The sequence below is a fragment of the Peromyscus leucopus genome, chromosome 8a, assembly GCF_004664715.2.
Source record: "Peromyscus leucopus breed LL Stock chromosome 8a, UCI_PerLeu_2.1, whole genome shotgun sequence".
Taxonomy (NCBI): Eukaryota; Metazoa; Chordata; class Mammalia; order Rodentia; family Cricetidae; genus Peromyscus; species Peromyscus leucopus.
The window spans coordinates 41,872,596-41,894,616 of NC_051085.1; the positions used below are offsets into that span (position 1 = coordinate 41,872,596).

The 22,021-nt window shown below is 45.6% G+C and overlaps 1 protein-coding gene across 1 annotated transcript; it reads left to right on the forward strand.

Annotated features, from left to right (window-relative positions):
• Window positions 1-4,553: 4,553 nt before the first annotated feature.
• Window positions 4,554-18,736, forward strand: Iyd (iodotyrosine deiodinase). Its single transcript, XM_028858205.2, has 5 exons — window positions 4,554-4,763; window positions 8,565-8,756; window positions 9,977-10,136; window positions 15,197-15,353; window positions 17,502-18,736. Exons 1-5 carry the CDS (start codon window positions 4,598-4,600, stop codon window positions 17,682-17,684), a joined length of 858 nt encoding a protein of 285 aa, XP_028714038.1. The 5' UTR covers window positions 4,554-4,597; the 3' UTR covers window positions 17,685-18,736.
• Window positions 18,737-22,021: the final 3,285 nt, after the last annotated feature.

The following is a 22,021-nucleotide window of genomic DNA, read 5'->3' on the forward strand; positions in this document are numbered from 1 at the left end:
CCTGAAAAGCACTGCTCAGGTGAGGGAAGTCACTAAGGAGTCCTCCAGTCTCAGAATTATGCCCTTGAGAGCAAAGACAGTCACAACGGATGGATACATGCTTCTGTTATCCCTAGCTTCTGATTCCTATGATTTCTATGCTTCTTTCATGAGAGCTGTTTATAGCCAAGAGCCTGTCCTTGGGGGCTTCCAGAACTGGCACTCTTAGAGGTCCAGTGGGTTAAAAAAATACATCAAGCCTGTGAAATCTCACACTTTCCTAGTTATGGGGAACATAAGGAGGCAGACTGAGTATAGGTCTGAATGTGTGGTTTGCCTGGAGACGGGAGATGTAAGCTTTGGTTACACTGTGTCTGACGCTGTTGCTCAGTGGTGAGATCCCACCCAGGTGAGATTCCTGTTGTCTGTTGCCTGAACTGCAAGTGTCCATGGGAAAGCTACAGGAGAAGGCGCCATTTGCTTTCTCAAACACAGCCTTTGATGTCGCCTGATTTATCATCTCAATATAATTTAGGGAAACCGATTTTCAGTCTTAAGACTCTGAACTGATGCTTATTGGTATTTTGTTGTCTCTAAGATACCGAGTACAGCCAAAACATGAAGTAGGGAAATGTTTTAGGTAACATGGAACTGTAGGATACTCTGCTTCTCTGGATGATGGGTGGAGAGGGGACTTGAGTCTGAAGAATCTGAATTTGGGGTAAAGCCAGTGTGGAGTATCTTCCCTCTAACCCAGTCTTTCCCAAACTTTAGCCATCACTAGCTAGTGTCACTTGGAGGGCTTGTAAAAACCAGACTGCGGAGCCCTGCTCCTGGGTGTCACGAGGCCTAGGATGAGGTCTAGAATTAGCATATCTAACAACTGCCCCCTCCAGGGATGCTGCTCTTAGTGGCCCAAAGTCTCACTCTGGAACCTCTGGTCTAACTGGTCTTCTGTGTAGGCCACGGCACACAGACCTTCATTGTCTGTTTTCTTAAAAAGAGCGGAGTTTCATTTAAAGTGTCTCATCCCGTGGACTCAATGGGGAATGCAAACAGAGGAAGGCCTGACTTAGCCATCACTGGCACACAGACACAATGGGTGTGGGTATGAGGCAGCCCAAGGGGAGTCAGGTGGAGACACGTCCTTGGGTGGGATGGAATTAGTGAAGGTGGCTGTGTGTATCTAGATGAGGCTGACTAACTCATTTAAATGCTCTTCTAAGTGCCTCGTGTCTCTGTGACCTCATATTTGACCTGAGATCAGATCACAGAGTTCAGCTCACCCCGTCTTGACTTCTCCTTGAACGGCTGCCTTCACAGTTGCTTGGAGCACTGGATCTCAAGCAAGATAACAGTTTGAATTTGTGAACTCTGTGGGCTCACTCAGTGCCCCGGGCAGCCTCTTCTCTATAGAGTCCTGTTGCCCGCCTTTGCCTCTTGCAAACACACACTGGGGACTTTAGGAAGCAGGAACACAGGCAGATGCCATAGATTTAACAGCAGCACCATATTTTGGGGGAAGTGTGTCTCCTAGAGTAGTACTCTTCCTGGTGTGGTCTGCAAGGTGGCTGCGGACCCCCAAACGATGAATTAAAAATGAATTAACGATGACCAATCTGCAGTGATGAAGAGCAGCGGTGGGTGGTGTGAAAACACCTAGTGCCATCTCCTGTACCTTCCTACAATGTTCTTTGTCTTCACTTCAACTTCCTTGTCTTCACCAGACAAGGACAAAGTACAGAAACCAAGTAACCCAGGGTCCTTTAGAGCAGGTTTCTCAACATGTGGGTCCTGACCTCTTTGGGGATAGAATGATCTTTACTTGGGGGTCACCTAAGACCACCTGAAAACACAGATATTTACATTACATTACAATTCATAACAGCAGCAAAACTACAGTTATGAAATAGCAACAAAATAATCTTATGGCTGGGGGTCACTGCAGCATGAGAATCTTTGTTAAAAGGTAGAAACATTTGGAAGGTTGAGAACCACTCTAGAGGTATTGAGTAAAGAGGGCCCACCTGGGCCTCCCCCAGATCAGCCATGTGGTATACTTTGACCCAGTTCCCCAAGCTCCGTTCCTCAAGGGAAGGCACGCTGTTCTAGCGTAAGTGTGCGTTACAGGGGTGACCTGGAGCTTTGTCCTTTACTGACACTATCACAAGCCGGAAGCCTGGCCACTGAGAGGACGTTAGGTGTAGAGGACTATGAAGCTCACTGAGCCCAGCTCAGGTGACAATTGAAGGGATTCGCAGGGCAAGGGATGAACAGTGGGGGCAGACCCCCCCCTCAAAACTTTCAGGTGCTCTGGGATAGGAAGATATGTGGGTTTCAAACTCTGGAGTCCCAGCTTCTTCCCTCTGGAAGCCATTTTCTGCCTTGGCTGATCTACCCACCCTCAGCGGCTGATACAGCTGCTGAGCTTCTTGCCCTTGGATGTGTATGCTTTAAAACACTTTTCTGTAACCCCCAGAGCTGAGCATGTGTCTGGGTAATGCTGTGGATTAATGCTTTTATACACTGGTTTAATAAAATGCTGATTGGCAGTAGCCAGGCAGGAAGTATAGGCAGGATAAGCAGACAAGGAGAATTGAGAGAACAGGAAGGTGGAGAGGAGGAGACACCAGCCTGTCATCCAGGGAGCAGCATGTAATGGCACACAGGTAAAGCCACGGAACACATGGCAACATATAGATGAACAGAAATGGGCTGAGTTTAAGTGTAAGAGCTAGTTAGTGGTAGGCCTGAGCTAATGGTTGAGCAGTTTTAATTAATATAAGCCTCTGTGTGCTTACTTGGGTCTGAGCAGCTGAGGACCGGGCAGGACACAGGAAAACTTCAGCTATAGGGTAGTCAGGTACCAACACCTCCCATACTAACACAGAAAACCCATGTCTGTAGCAGGCTTTCTTTTAGGCCACCAACCAGCTCCCAAATCATGACACAGTGACTTAGTATTAGTTATGAATGCTCGGTCTTATCGTATGCTTGTCTCACCAGCTCTTTCAACTTAAATGAACTTGTTTCTCTTCATCTACATTTTGCCTTGGGGCTTTTGACTTTTCTTTCTTTTTGCATGTTCTATTATGTGTCTGTCTGTCTGGCAGCTGCCTGGCTTCTAGCCCCAGACTTGTCCCTCTCTTTCTCCCACGTTCTATTCATTCTTCCTTCTTCTCTCTCCTCTTATTTATTCTCTGCCCACCAGCCCCACTAATCCCTCTCCTGCCTAGCTATTAGCTGTTCAGCTTTTTATTAGACCAATCAGGTACCTGGGCAAAGTGAAACAAATGCAACACATCTTTACATAATTAAACAAATGCAGTATAAACAAATGTAGCACATCTTTGCCTAGTTAAAATAATATTTCACAACACATGTCCCCAGCTTCCCACCATGACCCAGGCGTGTTTAACACTGAAGGCTCTGAACTAAGAGTTCTAGTCCACTCTGCAGAAGTACACAACATGGGCCCCCTCTGGGCAAATAGACGGGACTATTTATGGTTCATTTATCTTCTACTGGCCTTTGGCATGTTATGTGGCCCACTTGTGCCTCATTCATTTGAGTGAAAATGGGGTAACAGAGGGATCTCTGTCAGGAGGTCTTTGTGAAGCATCTGTGATTTTAGTATGTGGAGTTTGTGGGAACCACATGGTAAGCTTTCAGTGAGGAACAGTTCTCTCTCTCTCTCTCTCTCTCTCTCTCTCTCTCTCTCTCTCTCTCTCTCTCTTCCCCCCCATCCCAGTTATAAGGACAATGGGAGAAGTCAATCATATACAAGCCAGGAAGAACAAATCACTCTGGGATATGGGGCTTGGACTTCCCAACCTCTAGAACTGTGAGACACATGCTTTGTGATTTAAGTCAGTAATATTTTTGTTATGGCAACCTGAACAGTAAAGACACAGGCAAAGTTTAAAAACTAAGACCAAAACAAAAACTATCAAACAAAAAACACCTTCAAGTTTAGAGATAGTCATTGTTAACTTTTTGCATCACTTTTTCCAGATTAAATTCTTTTCTCTAATGTAAAACATGAGCCTTCCTTCTCTGTTGCATATGTTGGCATGGGTGCTGTTAAAAAAATAATAATAATACAACCTCAGGGCAGTGCCTCAAATATATGCAGTTGAAATGCACTTGGACAGCCTCATTCTGGACACTTTCTTTCAGGACATCAGAATCTATATTTATAAATCCATTCTTTTAAAAGTGAACTCTCTGGGCACTTCTGGCTTCAGGCAGATTGAAGACACTCTCAGAGAACAATTAAACAGGAGAAGGGCTAAGTGCCTTTTTAACCACTACCAGCAAGATCTAGCACATTACAGTGCTTAATGTATCCCATGGTGATTAACATCTGAGACTATATTGAGCAAGTGCACAATTTCTTTAAAAATGCATGGATTGGAGCAGGACCAAACTCACATGCGCAAGACTGTGACCTTTGCTCCTTTGCAAAGTCCTCTCGGAGCTTGAGAGTGTGTACTTTGCTCCTCTCCTGGCACACCTCCCTCTTCTTGCTTCCAATCCCAGCATTCCCTGCTTCCATCTCTGTTTGTATAAATGCCAGTGTGGGAGTGTGCCGACCTTCCGGGTCAGACTTCGGACCATGTTTCTCCTCACTCCAGTGTTGGTGGCGGTTGTCTGCATCTTGGTGGTATGGGTCTTTAAAAATGCCGATAGAGGCCTGGAGAGAGAGAAGGGGGCGGCTGGAGCTCGCCCCTGGGTGGATGAAGACTTGAAAGACAGTACTGACCTCCTTCAAGTGGAAGAAGGTAACAGCCCATTGCAGCACCAGGGCTTCACCCTGTGTGTGACGTGTAAATTGATGCCAGGGCTACAGAAAGCAAGCCATGCAGTCAGACCTCACTCCTGCTGTGAAAGCAGAACGGGGTGTCACAAAGATGGGTCCTCTCTCAGGTCACTCGGTGGTACCAGCCCCTGCTCAGTCCAAAGCCATGGGGGCCTAGGTCTCTCCCAGCTCAGATCCTCCTCTGGTGAACACAGTCTCTCTCTGGAGTGGGGTGGGGGAATTGTATAGAGTGGCAGTGAGCCTGGCCAGGTTTTGATTGGGAATGTTGAAACTGAGAAAGTGGCATGTCTAGGGACTAGCTGCTTTTTATTGTGCCAGGCCCTAGGGGTTAGAGACAAGAGCAGCCTCCATGCTCAGTAAGATAAAAGTCCATCAGAGAACAAGATAACACCAGGCAAGTGGCAAACACTATGAAACTGTTTAGGGATGGCCTAGGGGCCTGTTGGGGCTTTGGAAAAGGACAACACTGACCTGGGGGGTGAACAGGGGTGAGCAGCAGGGAAGAGGTATGTCAGAGGAGGAGTAGAAGCCTACACCTATGGTCTAATGCTTGGGAGAGATTCCAAGAAGATGGGAGGATGGGCAGGTGAGGGAGAGACATGCATCATTGTGCAATGGTGTTACATCCTGAGAAGCCTGTGGCAAGTTAAGAATACTGGGAATTGAAAATGCACTTGATACACCTTGCCTGCCAAACTCCACAGCTCAGCCAGCCACCAGTGAGCATGCTCAGAAAGCTTAGAGTGAGGCAAGCCATCTAATACAGCATCTACCTCACAATCAAACACTGAGTCTCAGGAGGTTTGTCAAATGCTCCACTGAAAGTGAAGCACGGGATGGTTGGATGGTTGTGTTTTTTGTGACATTGTAAAGTTCAAAACTTCTAAGTCAGACAATGTAAAGAGGGAACCGTCTGGACCCATTCGGGAAGCCCTTCCTTTAACACAAATGCCTGCTTTAAGCTTTGGTGAAGAATGGTGGGATGGTGGGAGGGTCATGGATGCCCAAGTTACAGTGAAGAGCATCAGGTTTTAAATATTGTAGAAGACAGAGTGAGTGGTTCACACTCTGCCATCAATGGATGAGGGAGGAGGATCCAGTTTAGGGGGCGATGCGAAGATGTGCTGGATTTAAGACATTCACGATGTTAGGTGAGAGATTCTAGCCAGTTTGAGGTGGCACTCAGAGATTGAAGAACTTACGACTTCACCAAGTGGGTCCTGTGGGAAAGAAGACTGAAGGCAGAACTCGGGAGACACCCAAAGGTGAGAGGAATATGGTAGAGAGATGTACTGCCGAAAGATGCCATGAGCAAAGAGACTTGGGGACCACAGCACACTCTCACATAGCATAGTGGAGCCAGCTGGTGCCATGTCATAGGTGGAGCAGGCCACTTCATTTTCGTGGTACTACAACGAGGTAGGCGTTACCGTTATCCCCCATCATGGGGGACTGAGGCTCTAGGAGGGTACCACTCACCTAGGCAGGTAGGCCTCTGGCAGTCTGTTTCCAGGATCCAGGTGTAGAGCTGTTTGCTGGGTAGTGCTCCCAGCAAAGGAGATGTGAAAACAGAGTTTCAGAGATTTTTTTTTTTCTCTTCCAAGGCCGCATTCCTGGGAGCAGTCAGGAGTTCAAGAGCAGAGAGAAGAGGCACTGTTTGTTATTTAGAGGTCCCAGCAAGCTCTCCACTGAGGTCTCTGCAGGAGTTTGCTGAGCTCCTAGGTTAGACCCTCTGTGCTGTCTCGGTCCCCATTCCACCGACAGACTGGGGACCTTCTGCCCCAGAGGAGGCTGCAGGATGTGTGGCCCCACAGTGCACAGCCTGGGAGCGTCACTCAAGACAATCCCACCACTTGTGATGAGGTCTCTGTTTGCCTTGGTCAGAGACAACAGCTAGCATTGGGAAGCCTCGCGCAGCTCCTCGCTTCACGGTGCAACATCTGGAGAGCTACGCTGGTCTTGGAGGCCAGCTGTGCTCCTGGGCTGCCTATAGCTTGGGCAAATATGACCGCTGGGTCTTAAGGGTTGGTAACGTCATTCGAACAATCAAGGGAGCATTCCACACATCTGCTCCTGGACAGCTTCCTCACACCACAGGGTTTTCCAAATCAACTTTACGTGATTGGAAAGTGTTACTGTTGAGGAAGGTGTGTAGTATGAACTCCTGGCAAGGCTCAGGTTTGTTTAGAACTGATTGATAGCTAGGCATATTTGATGATTGCTAGCTAGGTATATGTGTGTGATGATTAATAGCTAGGTATTTGTGATGACTCTCACAACTATTTCCTTCTGACTCAGTGGTTCTCAACCTTCCTAATGCTGTGACCCTTTAATACAGTTCCTCAGGTTTTGGTGAACCCCCAACCATAAAATTAAATTCATAACTGTAATTTTGCTACTGACTGTGTGTGCCTGTGAGTGTGTGTGTGTGTGCCTGTGTGTGTATACACGCACACGCACATGTGCACACACAGGCATGTGCATGCCATGTCATGCATGTATGTAAGTCAGAAGACAAACTGAGGAGTTGGTTCTCTCCTCCTAACATGCAGGCCCATGAGACTGAACCCTAAAGGCCTTTAGATACACTTCGTGGGCCTGCCTTTTGGTATTCTCTCCTCTCTGTTTTTTTCCCACCCTACCGAAGCCACAATAACTCCGAAACTCATTTCTTTCTTTGCTTTTCTTCATGGTCCTAAATGAAGTGGCTCTGGTTTTTCTTGATCTTTCTTCTGTGTTTTTTGTCTTTTGCTCTTTGTCCTAGATGGTTTTTTTCTGACTAATCATCCACTTATCTTTTACTTAGGCAGTTTAATCTAAATCTAATATTTTTCAGAAGTTCTATTTTTCATCTCTGCTATGCCACTTTTATTCTTCCTTCAGAAATACTCTAGAGATTTATATACCTCACTTCCTTCTCTAAGCATAGTGTCATAGCTGTTTGCTCTTTTGAGCCTGTGACTTCTTGGTGCACTGGGACACATGACTTTAGTGTCAAACACTGACTTTACTAATTTTTGCTCAAGATATTCTATCTCTCCCGCCACTGTGTGCCGAATGGCATTGGTGAATTCCTGTGAATTTTTCCTAAAATTCTTTATATATTGTCGTTTGCTTCTGTCAGACAACTGGGGTGTTAGAGGAAGGGCACAGCAAAAACGTCACAGGCCCCTGAAAGATGACTTCTTTGCAATCCAGACTTTCCCAAAGGATGTAACTGAGGGTCAGGACTGATCCAGCTTCCAACGGTCTGTGCACCGTGGGCTTTGGTTTTGGTCGTTCTTCATGCTCGAGGATCAGAAAATGGAAACCAGACCTGTAGGAATTGGCAGATCAAGCAGGAAAGATGCCTCTGCCCACACCTCTCTAGATGCATATTTTCCCTTTGTTTTTGGCGTGGGAATTTCTTATATGTTGTCAGCCTAATGCTTCAACAAAGACAAAAGCCACCTTCTTTGGTGACCCTAATGGGAGATTGTATCAAAATAACCTACTCTGCCACCTAACAGAGACTTCCATTTGTTATTTTTTTGTAGGCAAAAATCTCCTTTACTTTGATTTATAACAGGTCTAGAATTTGAAGGATGGCCATGATCAGTGGTCAAAATTCTATAGATCTTTTTTTTTTTCTCTCCTTTTTAAAAACTCGGTTGATTGTTTTGCCATCATATAACCATGTAGACTTTTCTGGAACTTTATTCCCGAGTGACCTTATGTCTAGGGAGGTAGCCGAATTTGCTGGGCTTCTGTCTCTTCTCTGCAGATGCTGATGAATGGCAAGAATCCGAGGAGAGTGTGGAGCACATCCCGTTCTCTCACACCCGGTACCCAGAGCAGGAAATGAAGACAAGATCTCAGGAATTCTATGAACTCCTCAATAAGAGACGCTCGGTCAGGTTTATCAGCAGTGAGCCAGTCCCTATGGAAGTCATCGATAACGTCATCAAAGCAGCAGGTTGGTAATGTGCATGTCGAGGCTTGGAGGATGTCAGCTCCCCAGATGCTGTGACATCTTGGAAGAGCACTGAGGTCCAAACTTGAGGACAGAGCAGGAGTGGTGTGTTCATTGATGAAGGCTTTCTCACTGTCAGTGACAGCCAGAAACATGTGGGTTTTCACTTGCCACATTTTGACTCTTCTTTATTTATTTATTTGTTTGTTTGTAAAACAGATGTGGCGACAGTTTAAAACTTCCGAAGTCAATACATTATATGAACTTTCATTTAAAACTGAAAATCCTGAATAGGTTAGTATAACATCGCAGGAGAAACATCTCTCTCCTCTTTGAAACAGGCCCCTCCCTCCACACACAAGTCACATTTGTATGTTTATCTTCCAGGAAACAAACTTCGGGACATTCTAGTGCAGTGATTGGCTGAGCTAGCAACATAGTGTGGTTTCCTTCTGGGGATTTCTAAAGGAAACCGAAGCAAGATAAATTCACTTTAAATGTAAATTCACGTTTCCACTGAGAGAGAAAACTAAGAACTATGATGCTGCACACTCTTCTGTGACTGGCTTTGCTGATGTCTCCTCCCATCTAAGCCACATTTAAGTTCGAGTGGGCTGCTTGTTACATATCCACTGAGATCCGTCTCTAATCCAAAAGGCATCAAGAATATTTTGTTTCTGCAGAGAATACAAATGCCTTAGATAGTTGTATCCTTTACCTAAGTGGCAACAATCATTAACCTCTACCCAGTGAGTGAGTGAGTGAGTGAGTGTGTGTGTGTGTGTGTTTAAATTAAGATAAATTTCCCTTCTCCTCTTCCTCTGCCTGCTCTTCTTCCTCATTCCATAGCAGTGGTTCTCAACCTTCCTAATGCTGTGACCCTTTAATACAATTCCTCATGTTGTGGTGACCCCCAACCATAAAATCATTTTCATTGCTATTCATAACTGCAATTTTGCTAGTTATGAATCATAATGTAGACAGATACCTGACATGCAGGATATCTGATATGTGACACGCCCCCAACCCACAGGTTGAGAATCACTGTTCTACAGCTTTTTGACACAAGGTCTTACTTGAACTTGTGATCTTCCTGACTCAGCCTCCCAAGTGCTGGATGGGATTACAGGCCCACATCGCAACACTGCGATTGTATTTCCTCTTAATGAACAGTTTTCCACTTCTTTTCAGTCTTACGTTGATTTTAATTTAATGGGCAATAGGAACCGCTCCAAGTGGGGCCCACACTGAGCCCTGGACCTTTGTGGTGGTGAAGGACCCAGACGTGAAGCACAAGATCCGAGAGATCATCGAGGAGGAGGAAGAGATAAATTACATGAAGAGGATGGGAGAGCGATGGGTCACGGACCTGAAGAAACTGAGGTACAGAACTGGTGTAACTAGGGATGCTTGGTTTGACAGAGTATAGAATTACCACTGGGGGACCTGGGTTTGTGGGGTTTAAATTATTTTTATTAATTATCTTATTTTGATGATGTATTAACTTTATATTAATATGGCTCAGTGTGGCATTTGAGTACATGCACACAGCCTGCATGTTGCATGTATTGTTTCTTCCCTTTATTTTAAAATGGTTATGCAAAGTCAGACCTGGCCTCTGCAAAGGCTCTGACCCAAATAATTGTTTCTCTTCATTATTTTAAAATGGTTAAAGATTTATTTTATATTTTAAAATTATGATTATGTGTGTGTATGTGGGGGGGGAGGGGGTATATATGTGCAGGTTCTCACAGAAGTCAGAGGTATAGGATCCCCTGGAGCTGCAGTTACAGGAGCTTCAAAGCTGCCTGATGTGGCTGCTGGAACATGAACTTTGGTCCCCTGGATTAGCAGAAAGAGCTCTTAACTGTTCAGCCATTTCTCTAGCCCAGAAATCACTTCTTTGCTGAAACTTAACAATTACTTCACTTTCCACTCATCTGGAAAATAAGATTGTGACATGCTTTTTAAAATCTTGAAGGAAGATGCCTCCCAAACTGATCAAGCCAATCAACTGTCTCACCTATTCAGAAGGCCTGATCCAGCTGGGGGCCCCTCAGCCTTTGGTTCATAGTTCATGTGTTTCCATTCATTTGGCTATTTTTTTTTCAATAGTTGAGTAAAACTGAAATTTATTATATGCCACAGGAGGCATCTAGGCAGTGGGACCGAGTCCTGTGCTCATTGCATGAGTTGGCTGTTTGAAACCTGGAGCTTATGCCGGGACACTTGGCTTAGTCTGGGAGGAGGGGACTGGACCTCCCTGGACTGAGTCTATCAGGTTGATCACAGTCCTCGGGGGAGGACTTGTCCTGGAGGAGGTGGGAATGGGGGGCGTGGACTAGGGGTAAGGGGAGGGGGTGGGAGGGGGGAGAATAGGGGAACCCATGGCTGATATGTAGAACTGAATGGTATTGTAAAATAAAAAATATATATCACAAAAAAAAAATCTTGAAGGAAGAAAACCGTGTTTTGCTTTAAGGGCAAGCTTAATAGATCTGTGCCATCAAATAGACGTTAGGGCTGTGGGCTCCTCCCTGTAAAAGAAAACGGAGTAGAAATCAGGGTGACAGGGGGCAAGGTGGGTGGGTACTGGCCCTCACCTCTCAGAAGGCCCTAAAGGAGGCAAGCCCAAGTGCTCAGCTCTTGGAGTGCAGCAAGACCTGGTACATCTGTCTCCCCGAGGTGGGCCTACTGTGACAAGTTCTATCACCTGATACCTCAGTGACAGGGGACTGAGGAGAATGGGGGGACCATAAGCTTGGAGCCGGGGTGGGACTTCTAGACCAGGAATGAGAGCAAGAACAAGGAGACAGAGATCTCTTGGCCCCTGCTATCATCTCGAGAGGACAATTTTCTCTATGATGTTTATACTGTATCGGAACAAATGTATTATGGAGTGCATACCTTCATACCGTGCTCCCAGATAAGTGTGGGGTAATAACAATGAACCTCTAACTCTTATTGTGTATTCACGGGAAGAAATGGATGAGTAAAAGTCATTTTGAGCTCCTCTGCATTGGGTGAAATACTAGACTAGCTGGACACCGTACCTTCAGGAGTCGTCGCCCCTCTTGCTTCCCGTCACCGAGGCAGAATTATTCTCTCATCTGTGCCCATTGTTCTCACACACATCTTCCATATATCTAGAATAGCTACCACTCAGCACTTTATTAGTTTACTTTTCTTCTCATTTTATAGACTTTTTTGATAATAGATTCATAATACCAATCAAATACCTCTTCAGAATACATACAATTAAGTTATAGAGTTGCTTCACCAATGATAGAGACACACATGCACAGACATATACTCACACAGACACATATACAGACACACACATATCATTTAAATAATAATATAAACAATGTTCTTAAAAAAGCTAGGAATGGCTGAGTACACCTGCCTCTCCAGTGTTATGTGAGGTGGAAGGCAGAGACAGGAGGATGACTGAGACTTGTTGGCTGCCAACCCAGCTCTAGCTTCAGTGAGAGATACTGTCTCTGGGGAATAAGATGGGGCGGCAATAGAGCAGGTGGCTTGATATCCCCCTCTTATCACCACATGTGTACATGGGCATGTGACCAGTACACACCTCATACACGTGCATATACCACATACATATGTGCCACAGGCGCGCGCGCGTGTGTGCACGCGTGCGCACGCACACACACACACACACACACACACACACACACACACACTGAACAGCAAATGGACAATGTATCCAGCCATCCTTTTCAGCTGCCTTTGAAGCCCATAGCTGGTATTTTCAGTATGTATTGTGGGTCCAACTTACCTTTCAAACTTGACCATTCCAGGCTTGGGGTCTTCTACCCAGACCTGAAAATGCCAACTCTCCTTTCAGGAGTTCTTGCACTTGACAGCTTTTTATTGGCTCTTACACATCTTAATGAATCAGTATAAAGTTGAATTAACCGAGACTAAATAGTTGATAAGGTATGCTTAGGCCAAGTAAATACAAAAATATTTTTGAATGATCCGATTATTGCCTTAGGATATAGACAAGCTGCTTAATCATCTTCAAATCTTTTTAAAATTTTGTATTATTTATCTTTACTACTCTATAATTATTTTATACACTTTTGAAATTTAAACAGGTCTAGAGAAAGGACACATATATAGACACACACACACACACACACGTATCATTTAAATAATAATATAAACAATGTTCTTAAAAAAGCTAGGAATGGCTGAGTACACCTGCCACTCCAGTGTTATGTGAAGTGGAGGGCAGAGACAGGAGGATGACTGAGACTTGTTGGCTGCCAACCCAGTTCTAGCTTGCTGCTCTTACAGAGGACCTGAGTTTGGTCCTCAGCACCCACATGGCAGCTCACAGTGTCTGTAACTCTGGTACCAAGGGATCCAGTGTCCTCTTTCAGCTTCTCTGGGCCCTAGGTCAGGTATGCACATGGTATACATACATACATGCACTCATACCCACATAATAAAAATAAATACTTTTAAAGTTAAATTTAATCATTATAAATATGATCAGAATCTTAAATCATGAAAATGTCAAAAACACAGTACCATTTACATAGCTGAATGCAGCCTGGGGCACAGACACAACCTCTTGGCAGCATTCAGCTCCCTCTGTGCACACAGAGGACAACTGCTGGGTCTGCTCATGGCCTGAGGGCAGCATGTGTCATCGGTGACTGCTGAATGCCAGAAATCTGAGAGTCCAGACAGTGATTAGAAGGGATCCTCTGATGTCGGCAGTTCTGTGATTTCAAAGCGTGACTCTCGTATTAGTAAAAGCCACTTTCCGATATTAGCCTCCTTCACCCCCACCATGACCATGGAAGATGGGAGCCCAGGAGCAGGCTTTACACACGAGGAAGCAGCAGTGAGAATGTAGCCAGCTCCCCTGGCTCCAGAGTTGACCTAACCGATTCACATTCTCCCTCTTTGTGAGGTGGGAAAAGTACTAACGAATGGGGCTAAGCTGGCTGAATGGGGGAGAAGATCCTTGAAAGCGATGGCTTGAGGTCAGCAGAGGAATATACATATCTCGTGTGTCTTCAGTCGGTGAAGCCTAGCTAGGCTAAACCATAAAATGAACAGTAACCACCTCTTGATAATTAGTTACATGTACTATCCCGTGGGGATAGGGAAGCGGTTTAGACTAGATGGTTCTAAGGGCCTATAGCTCTCCTTTCAGTTTCTGTTCTAGAAGGAAGTTTCAGCACAGATGTAGGGGGCAGGGTAATGAAATCCAGGAAGATACATTTGGAGTTGGAAAACAAAGTTTTCAAGCTATCATTGATAGGCACATGAATGGCCACCGGCTCCCTCAGAAGGCACCGTCTCGTCCCACAGCTAGGGTCCCTTCCTGTCCTGACATCTGTCAGTTCTGGTTGCCACCGCTGCCATCTCCTCCACTCCTGGTTCTGTAACCCTTACCTCCCCAGTCAGTCCTCCCCAGCCTGGCCCTCCTTTGACTACCCTCCTGCCTGGGCCACGGCCACGGCCAAGCCTATGGTTCCCCTCCCTCTAGGCTGACTTCGTTGTTGGTATTTCAAATGTCACGTTTGGTGATATCATTCTCACTCACACAGCCCATGTTTCTGAAGTGGATCTGATCACATGATGCGTGGGGTAAACCCTCCATCACCTACCAAATGAGGGCCAGTACCCTGCAGAATCTGCGTGTACACACCAGCCCACCCATGTCCTGGGATGCCCTCCATCCTGCAGGTTTCAGGAAGATTCTTGGCCTGCCAGACATCCTCTTTCCTTACTGGCTGTATGCATCCATTCATTCTTCCTGAAGCCCTTTCTGCAAATCTCCTTCCTCATCTTCATGGACCAACTGAAGTCCTTTTTTGTGGCCTCCAATGTTCTTTTCAGCATCAGCACTTTGTTTTCAGAGTGCTCCAACACGCTTATTATCTAATTCTTTTTTGTTGTTTGTTTGTTTTTCGAGACAGGGTTTCTCTGCTTAGTTTTGATGCCTGTCCTAGATCTTGATCTGTAGACCAGGCTGGCCTCGAACTCACAGAGATCCTCCTGGTTCTGCCTCCCGAATGAGTGCTGGGATTAAAGGCGTGCGCCACTGCCGCCTGGCCTATCTAATTCTTTAGTAGCGCTCAGCAAGCTTCACTCTGCTGAGGATCAGCTTGGTGATCTGAGGCTATAGGAGCTTTGTCTCTTTCAACATTTTGCATGCTTTGCCATGCTGGGCAACACTAATATATGTTTATCAACTTCATTTGCCTTATAAAAAAAGATATATGTGGCAAAAACAAAATAAAAAATCCAGTCTTTTTCAGTTTAAATAGAAAAGACAAGTAAATGTGAATTTAACAATTGTAGATAAGCTAAGGTAGTTTTTAAAAAGGGAGGGGGAAAAAAGCCAAAAATTCAGAGGAAATACTCTCCCAGGTATTCTCTCTCCCCCATCCCTCCAGAACCAACTGGATTAAGGAGTACCTGGACACCGCCCCGGTGCTGATTCTCGTCTTCAAACAAGTCCACGGTTTTGCTGCAAATGGGAAGAAAAAGGTCCACTACTACAATGAGATCAGCGTGTCCATTGCCTGTGGCATCCTGCTGACTGCACTCCAGGTATGTCACCCACCTGCAGGCCTGAGGGAGACAAGGAAGACGCGGACCAAGAGTGGCATTAGCACAGTGGTTCTCAACCTTCCCAACGCAGCGACCCTTTAACACAGTTCCTCATGGTGTACTGCCCCCCAACCATAAAATTCTTTTTGTTGCTACTTCATAGCTGTAATTTTGCTACTGTTATGAATCATAATGTAAATATCAGTGTTTTCCAATGGTTGGGAGGGGTCACGACCCACAGGTTGAGAACCACTGCTTTAGTTCCATGTTTCAGCCAAGTTTCCTATTAGGGGTCCTTTGAGAATTGTTCATCTAAAGTTGAGTTTCTAGGAAAGGTAACTGATTGACAACAAATGCTGGAAACCTGGGTTGGTGGGTATCAGGGTTCTCCCTGGAAATTTACTTGTAGTATCTCAGGGTCGGAAAAGCTGTTGTGTTTGCTGTCTTCCATAGATAGCATGCATCTTGGGGGTTGGAGCAGTCATACGAGAAGAAAGCCAGAGTCCGAAAGTCTCAGAGATTCACTCCCCTCAAATACGTACTGCCCCTTTTCTAGGCTGGTGGGATGACGAAACAGCCACCAGACTCTTCGCTCCTTCCTGGAGAGGTTTACTGTGCTCTGTTGCGTCAGAAAGAGGGCCATGTGCTTCCAAACTGCTTTTCTGCAGAGGCACCAGAGCAATGCAAGAGTGAAATGGAGCAGAGCTGAGTTCTGCCTCTTAGACCCTGTGCCGTCTTTGGGAAACACGGGATTAGACAGCTCATAAACAGTTCATCTGATGGAGACTTGGGATTCAGGGGAGGGATGACGGAGAGATGCTAAACATACAAATTAATGCAACACAAAATATTGTAGGAGAGAATGGTCCTGCTTTGAAGGAAGGGTCAATTCCATATATGTGTGTAGATGAGGTTCCTCGTCATGTCCTAGAAAGACGTGGCTTGTGTCTAACACCTTACAACGTATGGCTGTTGGTGCTTCTCAAACCATCCTGGAGAGCCTGGCTATTGCTTTCCCTCACGACACTCTAGGCAGATAAATGAAGGTGTCTTGGGCCAGTGTCAGAGCATAGGGCACTGCAGTGGATTTAGGCTTTAGGAGAAGCACAGGGAGCCTGGTGTCAGCCCCCTTCCCACAGTGCCCTTGGCCTCTGAAAAGGGCTGGCCATTCGAGCTTTCCAGTTGAGCCTGTTACTTTCTGGTTTCCGAGAATTCCAAGGTAGTTTATGACTGAGAGCAGAGAGAGACTGTTCCTGGAACCTGATTCCCAGCACAGCCACTCGATGGGATGGGGTGGCCACGCATGAAGCCAGGGACAGCTCCCGGCCTTCCCCCTGGCTGAGGCTTCAAGGAGGCCAGGTGACTGGGGAAGCATGGGTAGGAGGAGGACCAGCTGGGGAGGGGCCTAGAGAGCACTGTACGTTTGTACAGATGTGTATGCCTCTGATTATCCAGGATCTGTCACCATGCCTTGGTTTTGATTATTTTAGGGGTTCTGTGAGGTTGAGCCCAGGCCCTCATGCTCGCAAGGCACGTTCTTCAGTGATGGGGTGATCTCCCTAGGCATTACATGCTTTTTATGGATGAAGCTATGCGATGATGTGTATAAGGCCTCAGGAGAGCCCGTAGTAATTCACTCCAGAGCCTTATACATATATGGGTTCAGATGTTAACTATGATGACTATTAATAACAAATTATAGTCAGATGGGTAACTGGAATTCCGAAAAGAACATCTGTCAGGAAAATTATAGTGGACTTAGGCCGTGGACTATTGGACTGCCATTGCTCTTGCAGTCAGATACAAGGTACAGACCAGATCCTAGCTTATCTTTATCATTCTGTAAGGATAGTTCCCTTCTTCAAGATTGTTTCCATAAAATAACCGTTCCTATTGCCCAAGCATCACGAGAAAATAAAATGTTATTCTTCCAGATGTTTCCTGAGGCTTGTCTGGAGAGGCAGCAGGTGGAGGAACACGGGCAAGGTTCACCACCGTGCTTTACCTGAGCTGGCAGCCTCTTTGCCACCCAACTTCAGCGACCAAGGAAATGAGCAGGAATAGAAAAGACGAGAATGGCCCCAGGCTGGAGAAAGAGCTGGGGTGTTGCCCGACATTAAAATGCTAGCTTGTTCTCTCTCGTTTCAGAACGCGGGGCTGGTGACCGTCACTACCACGCCCCTAAACTGTGGCCCGCGTCTGAGGGTGCTCCTGGGCCGCCCCTCGCATGAGAAGCTGCTGGTGCTGCTTCCTGTGGGGTACCCCAGCAGAGAAGCCACCGTGCCTGACCTCAGGAGGAAAGCTCTGGACCAGATCATGGTGACAGTATAATCAGCCACCCTCTGTTGGGATGACGCTCGCTTCTCTCCTCCTGGGGCTGCTGGCTTCGCTAGCTTTCTGAGTCAGGTCTCCTTTGCAAACCGGTGCACAGGGAAGGCGCTTCTCATGGCATATCTTTCTGCACTCTCTAGAACTTTCCATCCAGTAAGTACTGTTTTTGTTGAGCTGTTTTAGTGAACATGTGGGGCAAGAGGTCAAGAAGCATGCACGCCTTAACTCCTTTACAAGATTATAGGTGATTTTTTTTCATTTACTTAAAAAAATTAATATAGAGAAGTCACACTAGATAATTTACTATAGTTCCACAAGTTACCTCTACAATGGTTTTTAGTTTAAATGTTGACTAATCAAGTGGTCCTTCGGTCCTCTGCTTTCTGGTGGCTTTGAGACTGTGAATGGAGGTCTATTCTGCCACTGGACTTCATGGAGGGAGACTCTGCTAATCTTGAATGAATAACCATTAAAGTCCCTAAATTATGGTACTCACAGAACCAGGGAGGGATGTCTGCATGCCATGATCTAGCTGGCAGTTATCTGAACATGATGAGTGAGCTGCATGTGTCAGAGCTGGCTTATACTAGCACATAGAACCTGGTAGTTAAAGACTCTGGACTTATAAAACAAATTATTTAACCAGTGTGGCTTAAAATTGTCCATGGTGAAAGTGTTTATACAAAAGGAGTTGGCAACCACCACTGAGCAGTTTCAGCTTTTCAGAGACACTATTTGCCTCACACAGCATCTTCTGCCTACTTGCTCTAATGAAACACACTTACCTGTTCTTCAGGTAACAGCAATACTCTTTGGGACTTCCCTGGTCCCAGGTATCCAGCTGGACCTACCAGAGCTAGTCAATTACCCCTCCACAGCCATCGGCCCTCCCAGGGGCCTGATGTACATGTCTTTATATTTTTGTCTGGGCAGTTCTCCATCCAGCTGGTCTATCTCCACTTTGTGTCTCTGCCACAGCATCTTCCTTTTCCTCCTCCTCCTCCTCCTCCTCCTCCTTGTCCTCCTCCTACTTCTCCTTCCCCCCCCCACCCCACCCCCCCGTTTGCCTCTTCTTTTTGTCCTTTTCTTCCTGCTGTTGCTCCTTTTCTTCTTTGCACCTCAGCTGGATCATTGATGAAAGAAAGCTGGTGCCCCTCATGTCAGGGAGAAGGATGGACTTTCTTTGCTCTGAAATAGAATTAGACTTATAGGAGCCAACACCTTCAGCCTTGAGGTCCTTTGATGTATCTAGAAGTTCCCAACATCTTCACATATCTTCAGTTTTCTCTACGTGTACTTCCCCTCCCCTCGCTTGAGACAAGTATGTGTCCCTGGGGTTTTGCTGAAATGAGGTTTCTTTTAATGCTACTGTGGTATTAGTAGATTCTCGGGTTGGAATGGGAAGCAATTGCTATACATCTTATTGTTGTATTGGACAAAGTTTCTCTGAGTTCCAAATATCAGAATAATAAACATACTTTGTTGTCATAGTATAAATAAGTGCACACCCACACACGTCACCTTTTTCTAAGGTCTGGAAACGGAGTTTAAAGGTTTCTTTGGTGGTGTTTCCATCTGTTCTACTGAGTAAAACTGAGGTGCAAAAAGGACCTTGTCCCCTTTATAGGGTCCCTCCTGTCCCCCACACAGGGGAGCTGGTCATGAGATGGGGAGGGAAGAGGGTCCCCAGTGTGACTGTTCAAGTACACAGCCACCAGAGAGGATGAAGGAAGTCAAGGTTCCACAGGAGTGGAATGAGGGGGGTCCTCAAGCAGACATCATCACAGGGAGTTAGCTGGTCATTTTTCCTATCATTATCCCTAAAGATACATACCCTGGTTTCTCATGTTCAACAAAAGCACAGAGATATAGCTCTGGGAAGGGCTTTGGCAGATGTCTTTTGGGGAATTCAGGACATAGTGATGGTGGTGGAGGTGGTGGTGGAGGTGGTGGTGGAGGTGGAGGTGGTGGTGGTGGTGGTGGTGGTGGTGATGGATGGTGGTAGTGATGGTGGTAGTTACTAGCTAGGGAGCTCTGTGGTTTGGGTGTTGATAGAAGGTACACGTGTGACACATGACAAAGTACACATGGACAAAGCACCACATATACAACTTCCTGCAAAGACAAAGAAGGAGGATGTGGTACTTACACATGGAGAAAGTGGGATAGAGCAAACCTTGCTAGCGTCTTCCAAGGATAGATAGACCATGTACGTTGTTTTGGTTAAATTTCCATCTCAGGAGTGCTGAAGACAATCTTTCCTGTTTCTTATTTGTTCCTCCTTCTTGGAGGAAAAGTGCTTTCTCTGATGAGTGAAATTGGGGGGAAATGGATATTGCACATGCCCCAACACCAACATGTACTCCATCTTCAGCCACACGGACAAAGAGGGATGACTGATCATCAGAGAGATGCTTCACCAACTGATGTCTCCAAAGAGCTGAGTTCTTGAAGAGCATTCAAATAAACTGTTTTTAAAGTATTTTAAATTTTTTAAGGAGTACTTCTAACTGGAAGAAATAGGGTTATCCGTGGATATTTTGCCTGAGAGGGACAAGAAATATAGTGGCAATTTTCCAGCTACCTACAGAGTATCCCCTTATTATTTGGGTGAAATAGAATTATGAAATATAATATTGCCAATCTGCACAGAAGTACAAACAGCGAGATATTAGAACCAAAGTGGCACCAGCTCTGCCTCCATGGTGTCCCCACCTCCCCCACTAAAACAAAGCAGAGTGGAGAGAGCAGCCAACACCCTTCTGGGTGGTCTCAGCTGGTGTGGAGAACGTGCTGGGGAGACTCAGGAGGGGACTCGGGAGGGAACAGTGTCCAAGCAGCAGGGCGGCCAAGTCAAACAGAGTGGTGCTGATGGAATGTGAAATGCTCTAATCCCATTCTGGAGCGTTCCTAAAAAGGCACATGCAGGGGGCTGGCATGTGTTGTGAGTTGAGAACTGTGGGTCAGCATCAAATGCAACAGCATTGGAGTGGCTTTAAGGCAACACGGAAACATTGGCGCAGTGTCTGCAGAGAGCTGGAGCCGAGGAAGCCATGCAGGAAGAGACATAAGCCAGGTAGAACTTCCAGTTTGGAGCATGGGCTCTAAAGTGGCATCCTCCTGAAGTGTACAGACTGGAAACCCCTTGTCTGTGCCATAATAACCCCAAACAAGGCTTGGGATCCTCATTCCTCAGCTCTGGGGAACTAATCTCATTCCTGTGTACCCTCCTCAGCTGACCTGAGGTACCAGCCATGCTGTGCTCATGCTCATGAACAGCAACGTAGCACCCCTGAGTCCCCTGGGGTACAAAGTCTGTTCCCTTGTTGAGTGAGTGACTCACCAAGTCCTGGGACATGTAGAACTAAACACAGAGATGTTGAAAAGCTCCACATCCATATTTACTGATACTTTCAGGCTAACTGTAGGAGGAATTTCACTGTGTCCTTCCTTGCTTGTTTAAGTGAATTAGGTATTTGAAGAGTTCATGCATGATCTGAAGCTAAAATGCAAAATTGGTGTTTGGGTTGTGATTTTGACAGAGAGGTAGATGAAAACCTGACATAGCTCATTAGCAATATTAGAACAGACTCATTATAACTTTATCAGAGTTAGTAGAGATGTTTAGGTAGATGAGAATTCCAAGGCATTCTGGTACACACCTGTAATCCCAGCTACTCCAGAGACCAATGCAGGAGAATCCATAGGTTTGAGGCCAATCTAGGCAAGAGTGATACACTCTCAAAAATAAATTAAAAAGTACATGAGAATGGCATAATTGGATGTAAACCATCATGCTAATTATTGGAAATGCTAAAAATTTAAATATAATGCATGTATACAAACAGTTGGAAATTTTAAAAACTTTTTAATTTATTTTGTATAGTGTGTGTGTGTGTGTGTGTGTGTGTGTGTGTGTGTGTGTGTATGTATGTAGGTCTGTGCATGTGTAAGTGCAAATGGCTTCAGAGTCCAGTAGAGGGTATTGGACCCCAGGAGCTGGAGTTACAGGTAGTTGTAAGCCACCTGACATGGGTGCTGGGACCTTGGGTTCTCTGGGAACTCGACAAGCACTTTTAACTGCTGAGTCATGTCTCTAGCCCTCAGGAGTTGGACATTTTTAAGAGACTCAAACTTTAATGGAATTTGACTTGTTCAGCCTGAGTTAATGAAGTGTGTATCTAATTTGCTCTTCCTCCAGGAGATTAATTTTATTTTATTTAAAATTTATATATTAATAAGATGTGTGTCCAGTCAGTTTTAATTTATATTGTGCTGCTATAACAAAGTATCAGATGGGGCCATTTATAAACAGGAAAAGTTTCTTTGACTCAAAG